General features: G+C 36.4%; 1 protein-coding gene across 1 annotated transcript in view; it reads left to right on the top strand.

The window, feature by feature from the left end:
* The window catches only part of COL28A1 (collagen type XXVIII alpha 1 chain), a 160,500-nt gene that overhangs the window by 43,539 nt on the left and 95,199 nt on the right, over positions 1–21,762 (top strand). The window contains exons 12-17 of the mRNA XM_072764384.1: positions 2,432–2,500; positions 3,606–3,674; positions 10,805–10,873; positions 13,468–13,536; positions 17,197–17,265; positions 21,412–21,480. Of these exons, the coding sequence (XP_072620485.1) occupies positions 2,432–2,500; positions 3,606–3,674; positions 10,805–10,873; positions 13,468–13,536; positions 17,197–17,265; positions 21,412–21,480 (414 nt within the window). The remainder of the gene's footprint in view (positions 1–2,431; positions 2,501–3,605; positions 3,675–10,804; positions 10,874–13,467; positions 13,537–17,196; positions 17,266–21,411; positions 21,481–21,762) is intronic.

Below are 21,762 nucleotides of genomic sequence, written 5' to 3'. Positions count from 1 at the left end.
TATAACTCACAAGGGTGTGGCACAGGAAATTTTAAGAAAAAGTTTCTTTGAAGTGAAAATTTGGAATCTAAATTAGGAAGCCAAATATTCTCTACCACTTAACCTTTGAGGTCAAGAGAACAGCTACAAAAAAAAAAAAAAAAAAAAAAAAGGAGAGGGAGAGAGAGAGAGAGAGAGAGAGAGAGAGAGAGAACAGCTCCAAATTTGGGAGAACCTTTCTGTCTAATATTATTTATGGAGAAATTCCATGGCCAAGACCAAGTAACAGCTAAGAATGGTGATTATCTGGCTGCTCCAGAACATTTAATATACATATAAAAATAAGTACAACTTTGAATTTTAAATGGAAAATTTAAGTTGATGTATCTGCCAAATTGACTTATAGTTAAAAGAATGAACTGGGGGTGCCTGGGTGGCTCAGTCGGTTAGGCGGCTGCCTTTGGCTTGGGTCATGATCCCAGGGTCATGGGATCAAGGCCCGCATTGAGCTCCCTGCTCAGTGAGGAGTCTGCTTCTCCCTCTGCCTCTCCCCCTGGCTTGTGGTCTCTCTCTCTCTCTCAAAGAAATAAAAATCTTGAAAGAAAGAAAGAAAGAAAGAAAGAAAGAAAGAAAGAAAGAAAGAACTGAAGGTACCTTTAGATCCAGTCCACTCAAATGCCAAAGCATCATAAACTCTAACAATCAACAGATTTTGTGACAGATTTTCTTTGTTATGATTTTGAGCCTGGGCATATCTTTTGGGGAGCTGATTTGACTCTGACCCCTCTTCTTGTCCCTTCTTTTTCCCTTTTGCAATTGATTAAAGTCCATAGACTTCCTTAACATAATGCCCCTACCATATCAATAGGACATTGCTTTAGTTAGTAAGAGTCCTCCTCAAAATCACAAGCCTCCAGGGAAAATTGAGTCTTTAACATTGGTGACAATTCTTTTGTTCCCCTCAATCTGGAGAAAGTTTGTCTCAACTTCTTGTTCCGTTTTACTGTTGCTTAACACAAGCATGAAGAGAAGAGAGAAATCTGTAAGTTGGATGAAATTTTAAATGGCAAGGATTCATTAACTCAAATATGAGAGGATTTAGAAATCTTCTTCAACATAAAATAGAGGTATGTCGTGTACATAAAGAACTAGAAGGAAATGTACCAGAAATCAGTAGTCGTTATAAATGGATAATTATAGCAAATTTTCTATAATGAAGATACATTATTTTGGTAAACAGAAAAAAATAAGAAAAAGAAATTTTAATCAATAGCCACTCTGCTTTCCCCTATCAACATGCCACACAACCAGAAATTTGAGAAACCTGAAGAGCCATGTTCCTGTGGGTGATACTGAGTGTGAATTTGGGAAGGCCATATAACCTCCCTGGGACTCAGGTTCCTCACTCATGAAATGTAGAAGTTTGAGTGCATCAATGTTCAGTTCTGTGATGCTTGAATTCTAGAATGGGCCTGCCACATAGCAGACTATTAATTGAAAATGCACCTGGCTTCTAATAACAGACATCTTGATTAATTGTGGCTTACACCATAAGAATTCTTGTTTATTAAACAGAAGGTTTGAAGGTAGATAGCTCAATGAGGTTTTGCTTGATCAAGTGCAGTGAGGTTTTCCAGGAGCTAGGGCAGTTAAAAATGTTTCTCTGCATCATCCTCTTCAATGGTTAGCATTAGTCTGAGAGATTGTTACCTCATGGTTACAAGACAGCTACCATATCTCCAACTAGGAAAGAAGAAGTAGAGGCAAAAGCTTTCTCTTTGTACCTAATAACATCCCCTTATCTCATCTGTTGGAACTAAGCCAGAGGACCAGCCAGTAGCAAAGGGAAAGGAGATTCTAGACTTGCACTGAACCAATTATCATTCATCCTACAGCCCTGAGTGTGAAGAATAGCTATTCATGGACATGAAGAGGTCAGAGTTCTAATAGTAAGGAGGGAAAGAAAGGAAAGGATGGTCATTGAGTAGGAAACAAATGTGTCTGTCAGAAGGACAGAATAAATATTTGTTGAGCAAACAAATGAGGGCTGCAGGATCCTAAAAATTTTTGCTTTTGTGGGCCTCTTTTTCCATAAAAAATGTTAAAAATTATATATTACAACTGAGCTGGCAGAAAGACAAATTTAATCTAGACTGGATTCACTGTTATGTATTCACCATTATTATTTTTTAATTTTTTATTCTGATTTTAAACATTAAAATGGAAACACATTCATGGACCCTAGATACTGTGCCTGCTGTGTCTGGTGGTTAATTCAATCCTGGGTCTATGTTGTCCTTCCAACTGGATTATAAAGACTTTGAGGACAGTGATTATGTCCCAGATCTCACTTAGATTTGCCCTCAAAGCTTCTACTGCGTCACTTTTCATGTAAGAACTGTTCAACAAATACTGTTGAGTTGACCTAATGTGTAACTGTTTCTTCCTCCAGGGTGAACCAGGTCCCCCTGGTCCTGATGGTCCTCCAGGAGCCCCTGGTATTGGACAGCAAGGTATTAAGGTAATGATTCTTGCCTTTTTCCCCATTAATGAGTACTGAATTTATTACAGGAGTTGGCCATGCTGTTGTTCAAACTCTGCTCAGCTTTGCCCTCTAGATGCAAAGAGGCTACGTATAGAAGGTACTTACAGTCTGGGTGCTTGGACACTGGGGCAGTTACCACAATGTATTTTTTTATTCGATTGGTATAAAAAATTTGCCTTGCCTCCAAATACCCACCCTTTTGCCAATGTACATCTAGTTCTGTTGAGATTTCATGGAATTTAAATGTTAACATGCAAGGGTGATATTGGAATGTGAAACATCTTAACATATGAACTATCACATGTTCACATTAAATAAGCATAGAGGGACAGAAACCAGAAGGACCACCACACTGAATAAGTAAGTGTTGATAGAAAGGTTTGTAGGGAACTAGAAAGTACCAGAATATCTAACACCCTGCAGTGCTCTGCATCATGCAGGATGTCACAGAACAGAAGTGCTTATTTTAAATGGCTTTTCTATGTCATTGGGACAGTAAGACTTTGATGCGGGACTAAAATAGAGAGTGGTACAAAACAGGCACATCTAATATAATCAAGTGGATAGCATGGATAGCATTTAAACAGTAAGCATATTGAGACTCCAGGGAAGGTGGAGTTTGTATTGGCAAGGTGATCAGAAAAAGATTCTGAAGGAGATCAAACGTGAAACAGGGCTGAAAGGAGAGGTAAAATGGAACAGAATGAGGACAAGAAGAGGATGGCATTCCAGGATGATGGTGAGAAGGGCAGGGAACAGCACAAGCATTGTTAGCTTGGTCCTTTCAGTAACTCAAATGAATTGAATACAGTCCATCCTTCCAATTGCTACACAATAGCTTCTGAAAGCTAAAAGTGGTGTATGGCACTTATACAAGAAGGGATGATGAACATTTTAGAGTAATTTGTTCCCTTAAATTTCAGCCATTTCTCCTCCTCCAGAATTTTTTTTTATCTTTATGATTGTGAAAAGCTTGACTATTGTGCAACACATATCCTTGTTGAAATCTCCAGAGTATCTTGTGCTATGTTTATTCTTTCTTTAAAAACTCAAATCTTCATTTGATATTTCTTTCTCTTAGGGGGAAAGAGGTCAGGAAGGAAGAACAGGGGCACCAGGACCAATCGGCATCGGTGAGCCAGGCCAGCCAGTAAGTAGCAAGAAATTTTAGATGGAATAGAAAGTACAAATATAGTTCTCATGTGCCTTTTGTGGTTAGACTAAATGGTTAAATTAAGCCCATCTTGCATCTTTGGGGATAACAGAAGACAAAAAAATATGCAAGTGTCAGATCCAAGTGTTATTTTTCATAAGACTTGAAATAGAGACACACACACACACACACACACACACACACACACACATGCATGGCACGATATGTACAACTGGCTCTCTCTCTCTCTTACTGAAATCTCTCACAAGATTAATCAGCTTGTCCAAGAAAGAAAGAGATGTCATGTGTCAAAATCTCCTAGGAGATAGGAGAACTGGATTCAGGCCTAAGGTCTATACTTTGTAACTGACTTTCATGTAATCATGAGAAAATCATTGAGAATAAGGACCTTGCTCATTATCTAGCTTATGAGTTTATGAGCATACTCTAACACTAGGACTGATGAAGGTAGACAGGTAATACCTGTGCTATTTGCAGCTTCTAGCTTATGGAGCTTTGAAGTTTACTATTTTTGCAGAAGAAAAAAAAAGTATTTCTGTCAAAAGATATCTGGAGAAGAAATGAATAAAACATGACTATCCTAGTATAGAAATGCTCTTAGCTTTTCAAGTCATCATTATTCTCCCAGAAAAGAACAGTAACTAACTCATTGAGGTAAATATAAAAACAACTGGATCAAATTGGAGGAATTAATATTGTTAAAATGTCCATACTACCCAAAGCAATCTACAGATTCGATGCAATCCCTATGAAAACTCCAATGGTATTTTCCATGGAAACAGACAAACAACCTTTAAATTTGTATGGAACCATAAAAGATCCTGAATAGCCAAAGCAATCTTAAGAAAGAAAAACAAAGGTGGAGGCATCACACTTTCTGATTTCTAAATATATTACAAAGCTATAGCAATCAAAACAGGATGTTAGCACAAAAGCAGACTCTAGACAAATGGAACAGAATAGAGAGCCCATAAATAAATTCACACATATATGGTCAATTAATTTACAACAAAGAAGCCAAGAATATACACTGGGGAAAGGACAGTCTTTTTAATAAGTGATATTGGGTAAACTGGACCACTATTTTATACCATACACAAAAAATTAACTCAAAATGGATTTGAGTCTTGAGTGTACAACCATAAAACTCCTAGAAGAAAACATGAGCAGTAGGCTCCTTAACATAGGTCTTAGCAATGATGTTTTGAATTTAATGCCCAAAGTAAAAAAAAAAAAAAAAAAAAAGACAAAAGCAAAAATAAACAAGTCTGTACTAGATCAAACCAGAAAGCTTCTGCACATTAAAGGAAGCCATCAACAAAATAAAAGGCAATCTACATAATGGGAGAAAATATTTTCAAATCATATATCTTATAATATCCAAAATATATAAAGAACTCATACAACTCAATAATATCAACAAAAAAATCAATCGAAGGACAGGCAGAAGACTTGAGTAGATATTTTTGCAAAGAAGATGTACAAATGGCCAACAGGTATGCAAATCAAAATCAAAATGAGATGTCACTTCATATCTGTTAGAATGACTGTTAAAAAAAATACAAGAATAACAAGTGTTGGTGAGGATGTGGAGAAAAGGGAACCCTCATGCACCATTGGTGGGGATGTAATTTGGTCTAGCCACTGTGGAAACAATATGGAGGTTCCTCAAAAAATTAAAAATGGAATCACTATATGATCCAGCCATTCCACTTCTAGGTATTTATTCAAAGAAAATAAAACCATTAACCACTAAAAGATGTATGCATCCTCATGTTCATTGCTATTTACAATAGCCAATATAGGGAATCAAACGGAATGGTCGTTAATAGATAAATGGGTAAAGAAGTTGTTGGGGTACCTGGGTGGCTAAATTGGTTAATCATCTGCCCACAGTCCTGAGATTGAGCTCTGCATCAGGCTCCCTGCTTGGTGGAGAGCCTACTTCTTCTCCCTCTTCTACCGCTCTCCCTGCTTGTGTGCACTCCTTTTCTCTCTCCGTCAAATAAAAAAATAAAAAAATAAAATCTTAAAAAAAAAGAAATTATCTCTGTCTATATGTATCTCATGTATATGTCTCACAATATATATAATGGATTACTACTGTATATATATAGGAAAGTGGGTTACTATTCAGTCAAAAAAGAATGAAGTCTTGCCATTTGCCATTTTCAACAACATGGTGGATGGACTTTGTGGGCATTATACTAACTGAAATAAGTCAGACAGAGAAAGGCAAATACCATATGGTCTCTCTTATATGTGGAACCTTAAAAACAAACAAACAAACAAAAAAACACAAACCAATCTCATAGATACAGAGAACAGACAAATTTAATTTTATATCTATATTCTATAAACGGACACAGAAATAAAAATGTAAAATATAATAGCATTTATAATCTTTAAAAAATAGAAATACTTGGGTATAAATTTAATAAAAATATATAGGACTTGCATCCTAAATACTACAAAACACTGATGAATATTTAATAAATTGAGAGACACACCATGTTCATGGATTGAAGACTTGACACCATAAAGCTGTCAATCTCCTTAAATTGATTTAAGGTTTAATGCAAGTCTTTGTAAATATCTCAGTAAGATTTTTGTTATAGATATGGATGAGATTATTTTAAAATTTATATATAAAGTCAAAGGAGTTGGATTAGTTAAAAGAAATTTTCAAAAAGAAAAAGTTGAAGAAAGTGTTTTATTCACGTAGCTCTAGTAATCAAGATTGTACAGATCTGGCGAATTGTAAAAACACGATCAATGGAATAGAATAGAGAACCCAGGCATGGACCCACATACTGATTTTTTTGATAAAAATGCAAAAACAATTCAATGAAGGAAGCATAACTTTTTCAACAAATGGTGCTGAACCAATTGGATATCCATACACACAAAAAAATGAACCTCAACTTAAGTAAGTTTCACACACACCTTATAAAAAAGGAACTCAACATGGCTCATAGACTTAAGTGTGAAATATAAGACTAGAAAACTTTTGAATTAAACATGAGGGAAAATCTTTGGGACCTACTGCTTAGTGAAGATTTCTTAGACATGTCACAAAAAAACATGATCCAAAAAAGAAAAAAATTGATTAGTTGGACTCCTGGACAGTGAAAGTGTTTGTCCTGTAACTCTGTTAAAAGGGTGAAAAGAAAAGCTACTAACCAGGAGAAAGTATTTGCAAACCACACATCTGACAAAGGATTTATATTAAAACTGTATAAAGAGCCCTCAAAATTTAATATTAAAAAAATCTAACTAGAAAGCACCTACGTATAAGAATATGTGTGTGTATTTTTATATACACATGCATGTATGCATATATCTACATGTATGTATATATGGTTATTGAACTTTTAAGAAAATATTTTATTTATTTGAGAAAGAGAGCGTGTGCACGAGCCAGGGAAGGGCCAGAGGGACAAGCAGACTCCCCACTGAGCGCAGAACCCAATAGGGACCCAGTGTGGCTGTTGTGCGCTTCATGCACCCGATGGCACCCGATGTAGGGCTGGATCCCTGGACTCTGAGATCATGACCTGAGCCGAAGTCAGATGCCTAACCAACTAAGCCACTCAGGTGGCCCTGGTTATTGAACTTTTAAGATGTGCTTTTAGCTAACAAGCTTGAAATGTCATCAGTATTGGTATCTGATCCTAAAATTAATATACTGACCATAGGCTTTTTTTTTTTTTTAAGAGAGAGAGTGTGCATGGGGGTAGGGGGTGTAGAGGGGCAGAGAGAGAGAGTGAGTCTTAGGCAGGGTCTGTGCCCAGCACAGAGCCTAGCTTTACGCGGAGATCTCAGCTCTAATTCTGTCCTCATTTTCCATTGAGTGAGCCAAAATCCTTGCTCCCAGTTCTCTTAGATTTTCTAGACTTATTTCCACCAAACAACCACACTCTTCACCCAGGATGGCCATAGCATCAGTTCTATGTTCCACTCTCCTTTTGTTTTGGAGCCCTGTGACTTCAGCTATGCCTTTAAAATTTCTTATTAAAGAAAAATTTGTATTACTTGCCTTTTTGTTTGTAGCTAGAGAGTTTTCACAATACTGTCAGGATATGAAGTTCTTGTTTGTTTGCTTTCTAAGCCACAATTATACAAATCACAGTAACACTATGAAGTCTGTGGTTTAATTGGGAACTGAAATCATAACAAAGGTGGGGCAGATCACAATGTATGAAAATGTTTTGCACCAAAATATCATAATAAAAACCCAACATTGTGAGTTTTTGAATTATTTAGAAGTAACATAGAGACTTACTTTGGGACTAAAAAATTCTGCAAAGGTCCTTTATGTTTGTTCCTTTGTCTAAATGATTTCAAGTGATTTTGGGTTTTTACTTTTTTGTACAAGTATATTCAGAGCACTATTAGTAAAAAATACTTCCTGATGTACAACTATAAATACTGTGAGTTTAAAAAATTACATGGTACTGTTTGAATATTATGGGCAATTTTTATTATTATTTAGCATATTTATTTTTAATGCTTGCAATGTATGTTAAAACCACTTTTATTGATTATCCACACTAGTGAGATCATAAAGAAAAATATAAGATAATGGATAATCACATTTTATCTCATTAATGTCTCAAATAAAGCATTTCATTGGTCAGACTGTTAACTGATAATTAGATTCCTCCATTATTTTTTTATTAGTGGCATTCATGAGAAGTCAGATAAGTGTGCCATAATTATAATTGGTCCTCATGGCTTTTGAAAAGGACACTGTGAATTTTTTAGAGAGGCATTTCTGTCTTTTAAAAATAATCCATGAGTACTGTCATAATAAAGTGCAGTTCATCTAACCAAAGTACCTGCTCTTTCTCTTAACCAAGAAATCATCTTCCATTCTGTTAAGCTGGAAAATAGGAGAATGTACTGATGATGTGGAATATTACTCCAACAGTTTATAGTAATTAAACCTTAGATCACTGCTTTTTAAAATTCCTTTAAGTGACTACTCATGAGTATTTGTCCTCTGTTCTCAGCAGATTGGAACACATGGCTCCTCAAAGGAAGGAGGGTTCAGTGTTTATGCTGTGCAGCAGCCCTCTCTCCATATTGCCTACTGTAAACCATTTGTTGAGGCTACTTTATTCCTAAATATGCCATGAAAGGATATTCTTCATAATCACAAGATTCAAGTAAAATAATTTTGATAGTGATAGCCAACATTTATTGAGTGCTCTGTATATGAGAGCTTTAAGTCTCTCTGACCTAACCCTTAGAGTAATACCTATGGTTGATGTAGGTACATACTGTTGCTATCACCATTATGATAAGGATGCTGAACTTTAGAGAGATTAAAATCTTTGTTGAAGATCACACTGCTAACACACAGCAGAGCTAGGACTTGAACCTCTATCTGGATGACACCATAATATGCCTTCAATTATTGTGAAAGACTGTAAGCTCTATGAGACAAGGGAGCAGGTCTGTCTACTATTCCCAGAATTTAGCACAGTGCCTTGCACCCATTAGGTCAGTATTTGCTGAATGAATGGAAACAATTTGAGTGAGCTGGAAAAAGACTTCTTTGCATTTAATGTAAATTGTGCTATTTTCATTTGTTTCATCATTGGGAAAGAGGAATAATTTGTTGAATTTTTGTTGTTGTTGTTGTTGTTAAATTACATGATGTTAGCTAGGCACTTGCCTTTCTAGTTTGCAATCTAGTTTTCATGCTTATATTTATTTTTTCCCCTAGTTAATTGCTCTAGCATTAGAGCGAGCTGTCATGGATATTAGTGCTTTGATTAAGGTCTCAGGTCGTTAAAAGCTAGGCTTCCCATAAGCAGAGCAATTTAAATTGAATTAAATGTTAGCTTTTTCCTTTAATTAAAGTCTTTACGAAATTGGTGATGCATAAATTCTGAAGGAGGCTGTCTTTTAAAATATATAATATTAGGGAAAGGCAAAAAAATTAAACATGGGGTACAGTTGGCTTTCATGTTTACAAATCTCTAGTCACTGATTAGCAAATGCTGCCTCCTACTCCTGCTACCAGGCTTCAGGAGACAGTGCCTCTCAGATTACTCTGGTTTATTGCATTCGGAGCACCCAGATGGTTCAGTGTCTGCAGTGTGCTGGCTTTGGAGTTTCTGGGCAACTCAGTAGACTTTATTCTATCTTAGGTTCACTTCCCTGCCAAGCAAGCCCTAATTATCTTTTTAGATCTATTAGGGGAAAAGCTTCAGTTTGTGCTTCTAAGATTCTTGTTAGTTACTTTTCTGCTTTGTTGCCTTCTGGCCAAGAATAAAGACAGGGAAAATTTGTTGCCTTTTTAAAATTCCAACTTCGAGTATCTTGCTGTTGTCTTTTATTTTTCAATTAGTGTGTTTCAAGCCAGTCCACTTCAAAGCTTGAAACTGTGTTGTTTTTCTTTCCTTCTATGAGAAATCTTCACCTGATTTCCCAAGTGCCTTTCTGAGCAAAAGCTACCTGGACTTCTTAATTTGAATCACTGAGATCAAAAACCGTGCTTCCCCTGAAAGATGCTATCGAGATTCCTCTTTGCACATAAACCTCCAGTGGATTCCAGCAGTCCTTGAAAAAATACAAGTTTGAATCCAAATGTATCAGGATAGAAATTAAAACATGTGTAAACAGAATTCAATGTTTTAAAGCAGCTGTGCCGTGATTTCTTCACAGAGGTCTCCTGATATTTTTCTTTCTTTTTTCCCCCCAATATTTTTCAATTGTGTAATCACTCTGCAACTTTCTCCAGACCACAGAGTCCTAGATTTTTAGACTTTCCTCATAGGATTTATTTCCCAATCCTTATTCTGAATCATCACTTAATTTCCATTTTCCCCTAATTTGAGGACACTGGGATAGAACATCTTCTACCAATCAACTGGAATGAGTAATACAAAGGGAATATTGTTCTTCACAACTCTATGATTCTACTGATCAGTGTAGAGTTTGCTAGAAGGAGTCCCACCGCCGCATGCCCGTGTGCATCAAGATATGACTATTTCTTCCTTCCTTCCTTCCTTCCTTCTCCCTTCTCTCTCTACCCCTCCCACTCTCTCTTTCCTGCTCATTACCTGCTCCTCATTCTCTCGTCTCCTCAACAGGGTCCCCGTGGTCCTGAGGGAGCACCAGGAGAGAGGGGCTTACCAGGAGAAGGATTTCCAGGGCCAAAGGTAACAATACATTCTGGGCTATGAAAAAAGTGCTTTGCCTTGCATGGTCATGATTTACAACTTTAAAGAATGTGTCCTGGCCATGATCAGAAGTCGAAGATATTTTCCTGACCATCTTCACCCTACCTAAAGGAAGCAATATGTAAATTTTCCCTTGACACGAAACTGTAGTGAAATTTGCAATTATAAGTAACTAATTAACAGATTTTACTTGATAGAATTATTGCATGTGAAATGAGAAAACTCTCATAGTTTGTAGTCATTCAAGCATAGTGATAAAAAGCATCTTTATGCCCAAAAGTTAAGTTATTGAGCATAGCTTTGACAGAACTTTACTTGCAGCTTTGTTTTGGAAACATAGATAAGAAACTAATAAACCAATGTGTAATCATATTGTCATTAGTATAATAAGAAAGAAAATATGATGGAAGGGGAGGAGGGCGGGGGGTGGGGGTGACTGGGTGGCGGGCACTGAGGGGGGCACTTGATGGGATGAGCACTGGGTGTTATTCTGTATGTTGGCAAACTGAACACCAATAAAAAATAAGTTTATTATTAAAAAAAAAAGAAAATATGTGTGGGAGGACAGAACTGGAATTACCTTGTTATCATGAGAAGCAAAATGCTATGAAAAATGTATCTTTTACCTGGCAATTGAGATTTTAAATGTTTCTACTGCTCCCATGTATAATTCTTGGTGCTCCAGTTCCTCTGGATCATGGGTTGGCAAGCTTTTTCTGTAAAGGGCCAAAAAATAAATATTTTAGGCTGTGTGAGCAGTATGGTATCTGTCACAATGATTTAACCTCTGCTGGTGTAGCATGAAAGCAGTCATCAACTAAGTATAAATGAGTGAGTGTGGCTGTATTCCAATAAAGCTTTATTTACATAAAAACAAGCAGGGGGCCAGATTTAGCCAATGGGCTATAGTTTGCTGATTATTTCCCCCAAACACACATGCATGCATACACATACCACCCAGAGAAGCAGATGCTGTTTTCTAAGTATCTAAGAACTTCCATTTCAGCTATTTGGTAAGGTCACCAAGATCTGGCCTTCTCATCCCAGCCTCATGCTATAAAATATCATCTCCTTCTTAGCCTTTTCCACCAGAATCAAAATTCTATTTTCTGTGAGTAACCTAAACTTCAACTAGAGAAAAAAAATCAATTTGTTACAACCTAATTCATACTAAGTTGTGGGTGACTGCTGGGTTGAATTTTAAAAGAGGCCCTCATTAACTCATAAACTTATTTTGGCATAATCAATGGAAATCATCTGTAAGATAAAGGGGACATTACTAAAGCCCTAACCTAACCAGAGTGTCACTATCAGAAGGCAGACCAGCAGTTTAGTGCTACATTTTAGAAAGTTTTATAATACATAATTTCTTGAATTTTTTGGCATATAGTCAATTTCTGTTTATAAATAGTCCAAACAACCTGGGAAATTCAAATAGCCAGGGTTATTTCTCTTGAGAGTCTGTGGGGGTTTTTAAGATACATAAGTAAATGAGAAATGAATAAGGGAAATATTAAAAAGCAGGCTGCAGGGTGGGTCTTAGTGACAGGTTCAACTGTATGTTATAATGATATACTTTTATTCATAACAACTCACAGCACTGCATCACCCTGTATCTCTTCACAGAAAGAATACATTATATTCAGGGTTATTTTAGGGTCATCTTATGTAATTTTATTCTGTGGTAGATTTCAGAAAAACCCATTAATCAGAATACTTCATCCGCCAACCAGCAGGGCCAATGGGAGTTTTCTATACGAGCTACTTGGGATTAGTTTGTGATGATGTAGAGGTAAAGTGAATAAATTATAAATAAGGAGGGACTTAAAGGTATATTTTCCTGTTTCCTAGGTTTCTTGCACGTGTTCTTTGATTTTACTCTGGGTTAAAAAAACCCATGAAATGAATGCTATTTCTTTTTTTTAAAATAAAGAGTTTACTTATTTATTCATGAGAAACACAAAGAGAGAGGCAGAGACACAGGCAGAGGGAGAAGCAGGCTCCATGCAGGGAGCCCGACGTGGGACTGGATCCCAGGACCCCGGGATTGTGCCCTGAGCCAAAGGCAGACATTCAACCGCTGACTACCCCGGCATCCCTCAAGAAGATTTTCTATGACTTGTTCTAAAACTAAATTTTCAATGAATGTTTATAAATTATGATATAAAATGTTTAATAAGTAACTCAATACTAGCAAGTATTCATAGACTAATACGAAAGATGAATTTTCATTGTGTGATGGATCTAGTTGAGCAGTGTTAAGGAAATGGAGGATTGATTCTGTTTGTTGTACTGCATGATTAGATAGGTCCTCCATTTCCAGGTATATCTGATTATATCAGGAATGGAGCTTTTCTCCAACTTTAGTGATGCTGTGTACATGTTCTGTTTGGACAGATTTCTTCCTATCTAAGAGTCATAAAACTAATTATATTTTGTTGCAAGTTACAAATCTTTGGGTCAGCTAGAATTACCCATTTGTAGTAGTAGTGAATCTGATGCTTTGAATGCTTCAACTGTTTTTAAATCCCGATTTTTATTAATATACTAATATCTCTCCCATATATTTTCAGGGTGAAAAAGGCTCTGAAGGACCAATTGGCCCACAAGGATTACAAGGCCTGTCAATCAAAGGGGACAAGGTACTGCATATAGGGTATACAATAGGAAAGATGCCAATAAAATATTTTGTTCACTGTTCTTTATGCATGTAGATTTATGAACTGTGTTCAACCTGACGACCGTATCATACAGGTATCCAGTTAATTATAAATCAAGTATATGCAAGGTATATTATTATGTAAGATGAATTATGAGTTGAGATATTCCATCATGTGTATTTATACTAACGTCTCGTTTATTTGGGTTTTGACTTCCAGTAAAACTATCTTCAGCTAAGCAGCTTTGAAACCAAACATTAGCAAAACAGACCTCTTCTTATTAAAGAAAATAGTTTTTTAAAATGTATTGACTTGACCCCATTATAGAAAGTGCATGTCCATCCTTATGTGCTCACTCAAATACTATTACTTTAAAATAGAACTAAAATAAGAGAACTCATTTAAGAAAACTAGCATTGATGCCCTCTAATAAGGACCAAGAGGGATCCACATATAGTTGAACAAACTTAGGTTTATAGATTCAGTGCAGTGAGGGAGGCCACATACCATGGGGAACTCATCAATATTCAGTAAGAAGATTAAAGATTTTTTATAGGATTTGGGCTTGTGTTAGGCGATTTTGGAAAGTATCTAAGAAAGTAGCAGTTGATTTTGGATTAAATGCTGTTAGGAAGTGAGGTAATTTTAAAACTGGCTATCTTAATGAATCTTATCTAGGAGGTGGGAAAAATGGAGTCAGGCTTAGCTTCAATTGGTAAAAGAGTAACAGTCATTAATTTCAGCTAGTATAGGGGGATGTGTGATCATTTTGCTGGGGTTGGGTAATTTGTATGTTGTTGTTTTTGTCTGTGCTCAGACATGACTATGGAGCAGACTTCCTTTTATCTTAGTTCATTACATTGAATGGCCATATCTGACAGTATTCTCTAAAATTGTTTATGTTTAATACCATGGCCTATCTGTCATTGCTTTTCTCTTTCTCATTAGTTACTTGTTTTCTTTAAAATAACTGCAGATTATACCCAGATTAGAAGTGTGGTGAGGCTAGTAATAGGAGCTATGGAGGCTGATAAGGTCTTACAGACCAGTGGGAAGGAAAAGCTGCCAGAAGGGGAGAGGATATAAGAAATGTGCAAAAAACAGAGACCTAATATCAATTTGGAGTCAGTTATATGTTAAACTATAAGCATATCATCACATTATATATTAGAATAATAATTTATATTCATTATTATCTTAGGTGTTGTGTTTCAATTTTGAATTACTTATTTCTTTTATTTACTGATAGCTGTCTCGTCTAGGTCTCTGTTTTTAAATAGCAGAGATACTGGTAAATAGTGAGTTATACAAATTTTAGTTACAATATAATTCTTGGTTCAAATAGTTCAGCTCCAGCTCCAAAATACCCTAACAATATGTAAGTTTTTTTTTTTTTTTCCTTTGGAGCAGTAAGAACTGAGCACACCAGTTCTATTGTTTTATAAGTTCAGTAAATTAACTTTTTCAGGTGTTGTTATCATGATATTTGTTTTTACGTCTGGAGCTCATACAAAGAAAATACATTGAAATATCAGACAGTATCACATAGTAATTATGAGGCTTTCATCTGATACTACTGCCTTACCAAATCAATACCATCTTATCTTTCTCTTCCCTCTTTCTTCCTTTCCTATTCTTTTATATATAATACTAGATTCAAGTACTTTGGTGTCTGTAATTCAAGTGATAAGATAAACACCTCTATGATAAGGACTCTCAAAATATGTAATGGGTAAAACACAAGGAAGTAGTTTTGATACAGATATTAAATGTAAATAATAATGTGCAAAAGAGGATCCTTCTTATGCATTCATTGAATATTTGCAGAATAGTGGTTATGAGTTGGGTTCTGGAGTCAGAGAGAGAGTGAATTTGAATCTTGCCTCTGTCATCAAACAGTTGTATGACTGAGGCAAGGTACTTAACCTCATCTGCAAAATAGGGATGCCTACCTTTAGAGAGTACTTGTGAGGATTAAGTGAGATAATGCATCAAAAACATTTAGCCCAGTGTCTGCCAGATGACAAGCAATCAAATTTTGTATCAGAATAATCCAGCTTTAAACTAGAACTTGAGTCCATTACATTTTTCCTTCTTAGATATTTATTTAGACTGGGGGTTGACAAAAAGTAAAATACTAAGAAGCATATTCTAGGGCATGTCTTAATGACAAGATCAGGAAACTTTATTTATTTATTTATTTATTTATTTAAACAGGTTCCACACCCAGCATAGAGCCCAATGTGGGGCTTGAACTCAGGACACTGTGATTAAGAGTTGGATACCTAATCAACTGAGCCACCCAGGCACGCCATGATATTATATGAACTATGATCTAATGATATAGTTTTGTTCAAAAAACATTTATTTATCCCAGGCATTGGCAAACTATGGGGCTGGCTGTTATAAAGTGTTTTTAGAAAATAGGCACATCTGTTCAGTTAAGTACTGTCTGTGGCTGCTTCTTCACTACCAAAGCAGCGTTAATTAGTTATGACAGAGACCTCAGTATGGCCCTGAAGAATAATGTTTAGTCTCCAGCTGTTTACGAACAAGTTCATGGATCCTAATGTAGCCTAAATACAATTGACATTTAAATGTCTAAGGCATCTGGCTAGCTTCGTTGGTAGAGCACGTGACTCTTAATCTCAGGATTGTGAGCTCAAGGCCCACATTGGGCATAGAGCCTTCTTCTAAAAATAAAAAATAAAAAATAAAAAATAAAAAATATATGCGTCTCATTGTGTCCTTGCTGTTCTGGGATGTGCTAGGCATCATCCTCGTACTGGATGTTTGCTTGCCTGGAATGCTTTTTCTTCTGTTTCTACCTGGTTCATTCCCTTTCATTAGTGAGGCCATCCCTGGACACCTTACACAAAATTATAGCTGTCTCCTCCTTCCCCAATTTATTTTTCTCCTTAGCACTTAGCCTTATTCAACATAATATTTATTTTATCTTATTTATTTTGTTTACTATCCTTTGTTTTCCCTACTAAAATGTAAGCTCTGTGAAAACAGAGATTTTTGGCTGTTTAGGTCACTGTTGCTTCCCCAGTGTTTGGAACAATCCCTGGCACATAATGGGCACTCACAAGTATTTGTTGAAAGACACAAAGAATGAATGATTGATAGTGTTCTTCTTACTGATAATTTGTTTTTCAAATTTATTTCAAGGAAGGAAAAGGTGTTATTCTTTAATTTTGTTGCATTTACCTTAAATAATTTCTTAATTTTTAAAATGTATTTTAGCAAGATGTGGAGGGAAAAGGTATTTAGAAAATTTAGAAAAATCCTGATTTTCTTGTACCCTATGAATATTAGGCTTCTAAATATTTCTGTTATGATCCTAACAGGAAGTGTTTGTGTCATTATAATAACCATTTAGGCACTTTTGGTCCTTGTGAGAAAAATGATTGGTAAATATAAACTGGTGCAAATACCAATTTAGACTATGTAGTGAAAATATCATTCACTACTTTGGCAAACTTTAACTATACACTGTTTAAAAGAAAGAGAGTTTTCTAACTTTTTATGTTGAACCCTTTTATGGCATAGCTAGATTTCAGTTCAGCACAATTCAAGATTAGCAAAGTATGAAAGAATGAGGTTTATGGTTACATTTCTGTCTTATTTTCTATACAGGGAGATTTGGGACCTGTGGGACCCCAAGGGCCAATGGGTGTCCCTGGAATTGGGAGTCAAGGGGAACAGGTAATCAAAGCTTTCTCTTTCCCTTCTGTACAGAACATTCTGGCCCAATGCTGGTGTTCGTTGAAAGCCAGTTCTGCAAACACCTATGAGTATAATTGATAGTCAAAGAGTAATGGAATATACAGCCAAAAGTGAATGTGGGGAAAGAAAAGATGGTTCTGTGAGATTTTACTTTTTAGAACTTCCAAAGATTAAAAAAAACTAACATGTGTGTTTCTTGGAGCTGTGAGTTTTAGCATTAATGCCTAGTTAACAGGGATAAGAGTTTCAGAGTGATTTTATATTTTTAGTTTTCCTTAGGAGCATTGGTTTATTTACCAGTTGGTGTGCGTGTTTTCCCCTTGAGGCTTTATGAATGATTAAATCTCACTCTCTCCCAATGCTAGTAGAGTAGTATTTCCCACCTCTGAGCCTTGTACCAATCTAAAAAAACTGTTAAACTTAAAACAAGCACCAGAACCAGAGGTAACCATTTAAATTAAAGAGCACCATTCCTGAATAGAAGCAAATCACAGATTGGGTTTGTTTGTTTGTTTGTTTGTTTGTTCATGAGGGACTCAGAGAGAGAGGCAGAAACATAGGCAGAGGTAGACTTAGGCAGATGGAGCCTGATGTGGGACTCAATCCCAGGACCCTGGGATCATGACCTGAACCAAAAGCACTCAACCACTGAGCCATGCAAGTGCCCCTACAGACTGGGTTTATAAATGACATTTGGCTTCTCTTGGTCAGAAGGAAGGAAAGCTCTCTGAAGATGTCCACATTCTTGGCCTTACTGCTTCCAAAATCTTCTGACCATAACTTTTGGAAAAGCTGGGCAATTTTATTAGATTTAAATAATATAAAGATAATGTAATAGCACTATCTACCTATAGAATCTCATTTAATCAAAGTGATGAACAAATCCAACTTTATGCTAACTGTCCTCCTGCATAGAAAGTAGCCAATCGGTTTAAGATTTATGATTAAGGTTTGAATTATTCTGTTGCCTAGAGAAAGAATAGTGCTTCCCTTATCTAGGAGAGTGGGAAAAGAGAATAAAAAAAGAAAGAATTCCAAATCTCATTGTTGACATTAGAATTTATTTCTAACCATCTGGAAATTATTATTATTATTTTTAAGATTTTATTGATTTATTTGACAGAAGGAGAGTACAGAGGGAGAGTAAAACGCAGAAGTAGGCTCTCTGCTGAACAGGGAACTTGATATAGGGCTCTATCCTAGGACCCTGAGATAATGACATGAGCTGAAGGTAGATGCTTAAGTGACTGAGCCACCCAGGTGCCCCCCACCCCCACGTCTTGAAATTAATTAGTATTTTGTTGTTGTTAATCCAAGCAACAGCAAAGTTGGATATTACTCCTTTCCCATTTCCTTTCTCTTGGTAGCGATCCTAGTGTAATACATTAGGAGGATTAAGATGCAGGAAAAGCAAAGATAAGTCTGTATATAAGTGTTCAGATAATAATTAAGAGTTGGATATTTTGATTACACCAGAACTATGGTTTGACTACAGCACTGGGCAGTCTCAAACTTTGTAGTTATTTGCTGGTTTCAGCCAGGCTTACATTCTGATCCTGGAAGGGGCTGGGCAATCCTAGTTCTGGGTGTTGTGGTCCTGGTGCTAAAAATGAGGTTCAAAGAAAGCCAAATCTTTCCAGATGGCCTGTGAGTTCTGGACCTCCCACCAGCAACTTCCTGTTGCCTTTAATGCTGGTTCTTGGTGGGGGTTGTTGTTCTTTAGCTTAAACAAAAATCTCTTTGACTTCTTTTGTCTCCTCACCCCTTTCTCTCAAAAATTTCAAGAGAAAGAACTTTTAAGGTAGATGTCCATATGGAGCTGACTCTGCATAGGAGACTGAATAGAATGTTATTTGTAAACTGCTTTGAACAAGAAAGGAATTTGATTGCTCTTTTAAGACAAATGATTTAAAGCCTACTTAAATGTAACCTCTATTTATACAGTTGTTCATTTTTCTTCTCCTTAATTTAACATGTTTACCCACTGAATTACTATTATTATTACATCTTCCTAATTCTCTTACAGAAATGAATTTCCCCAATCATCTGTTTTTGGGAGAACTCCTGGTTTCAGGAACATGTTGATAATACTTCTCAAGTGACCTGCAGATTTTCATGAAATGTTTGGAGGCTTGTCCACATTAACTGTCATAAATTGGAGTGAAAATACCAAATAACCACATTTAAACACATGTGCAAACATATATGGTGGATCTTTTTGAATTTTCTAGTTCCTTGTCACATATCATCCAACTTGTAGATTATTCTAGAAGAGTCCTTTTGCATCCTTTTCATAATAACCTTAGCTTTCTTAAACTGTTTAGACTGCTTCATCTTCATTAACCAGAGAAAATGATATTTATAGTTAAAAGACAAACAAGCAGTTGTGTCATCCAGCTGGAGAAAAGGGGATACTACTTAAAATAAAAAAAATCATGTATCTGTAGCCATTATTTACACAATCATAACTTGTGGGGTGTAAGCAAAACAAAATTTTAGTTTTTCTTTATCAACTGTTTAAATATTTTTTGGTGGGGAAAGTTTTTTCTTTTTCTTACTGCAGGAAGAAATTACCAATGAGCTACAAACTTTTCTTATTACTTTTAGGTAATAACAAGTCATAGTGTCACCTCTAGGTTATAAATCACAGTTTTAATTGAGTAATAAAAATTATTCAGTCAGTATATTAATTTTCCTTTTAATCTTCATTTATCTGATATGAGCTATAGAGAAAACCTATGATCTGTGAGAAGAAATGTGCTCCTTATCCCTCCCAGGCTGAATCAAGGATGAGGGTAGAGGGGAGGACACAGGTTCTTTCTTGGATGGTCTATTGTCATATGGCTTTGGATCCTCTGGTCTTGCTAATTGCTTGACACCGAGCTTCATTGTGGGGCTCCTGCCTTGCCCCTGTGACTGCCACTCTCAGAACATGGATGAAGGACTCTCTTCCTCTAGCTGTTTCTCATCATCAGCTTCTGCTTTTCTGGGGGTTTGTTCTATACTGATTCTCTCTGTTGAAATTCCACTGCTCCTCCAGGTCCTATGGGACAGGATTCAAAACAATTCCAGGCCAACCCTATTTCTCACCTAGAGTACATCTGATCCACAGAAAAAACTTGTGTGACCTTTGTGCTATCAAATTCTGGACAGATGGGATAGATGGGATCCAACCCTAGCCTTCTCTTAACCATTACAGTCCATTTTAGCTTTCCCAGATAGGAGTCAGACATAGGTCCCTTGTGTCACCAAAGCAAAACTCCACGTCAATAAGTGGTTTCACTGAAGCTCTCTTTCTAGAAGTGGTAAAGAGAGAAGCAACTCAAACCTCTCTCATTTTCTTCAGAGAAAACGCTTTATAAGATTACTTTCTCCAGAGAAGAACTAATTAATCCTATCTCTTTCCCCTTTTTATACCCACGAGGTGAGTGAGAATCTAGTGTTTGAACATTCTTCATTTTGGTGTCTATAGACTACTACTTCTTAAGAGCCTAAGGTCAAAACTTCAATTTAACATCCTGTTATATTTTGATTGAAACAGCTAGAATACAGGTTCACCTGCATGTGACTGAAATGTGAAATAGGTTAACAAGAAGGAATTTTATTTCTCTTGTTTGAAACTCCAAGCTGGTGTGGTAGCTCTGTTCATCAGGGTCTTCGGAAGTTCAGTCTTCATTCTTGTGAATCTGCCCTTCCAAGGGTACTTTCCTCATCCACATGGTCCAGGATAGCCACTGTGTCTTCAATTCAGCCCCTGGGAAAGGGGATTAGGGAAGGGAAATGCATACCTCTTCCCTTATTGTGAATCAGCAGTTGCACACATCACTTCCATTTGTATCCCGTTGGCCAGCATCCAGTCCATCTGGCAACACCTGGCTACAGGAATTGAGAATCATGGTTGTTATTCTTGGCAGCCATGCAGGTCAGCTAAAATTCTCTTAGTATGGAAAAAGGGGATAATGCATATTATGGTTCAACTGGCAGCCTCTACCATGCCATTCAACAAATACTACCAGTAATGTATTATGGGTTGTTAATGAAATTTTCACTTTAGAGGGTATGAAACCACTTTTATGCAAATTTCTTAATTTCACTAACAGTTTTTAAAAATGTTTTATTTTAAAGGGAATCCAAGGTCCTATGGGTCCACCCGGTCCACAAGGGCCTCCAGGACAAGGCTTACCTGGTTCTAAGGTATTTTCTGAGAGCAGAGTTTAACATAGCTATGTCTAATTGCTGTTTCCTGGTCAGTAGCCAGTGCATTGGGAAAGCAGCAGATGAAAGGAACTTAAAATCAGATTTCTACTTAATGCAAAATGTTACTGTAATTCCTGATGGTTTGGATAATATATGTAATCTTTATACATTTAGAAGCATTTATTTATGCAATCTTAGTTTATTGTTTTCTTTATTACCTTTTCTCAAAAGATCCCATTCTAGCAGATCAAGCAGGCTACCTGTGGACTGGCTAAGCCA

This window comes from Vulpes vulpes, chromosome 7 (genome assembly GCF_048418805.1).
Source record: "Vulpes vulpes isolate BD-2025 chromosome 7, VulVul3, whole genome shotgun sequence".
Classification (NCBI taxonomy): domain Eukaryota; kingdom Metazoa; phylum Chordata; class Mammalia; order Carnivora; family Canidae; genus Vulpes; species Vulpes vulpes.
The sequence above is the reverse complement of the archived record's forward strand: the minus strand, read 5'-3'. Positions and strand labels throughout refer to the sequence as shown.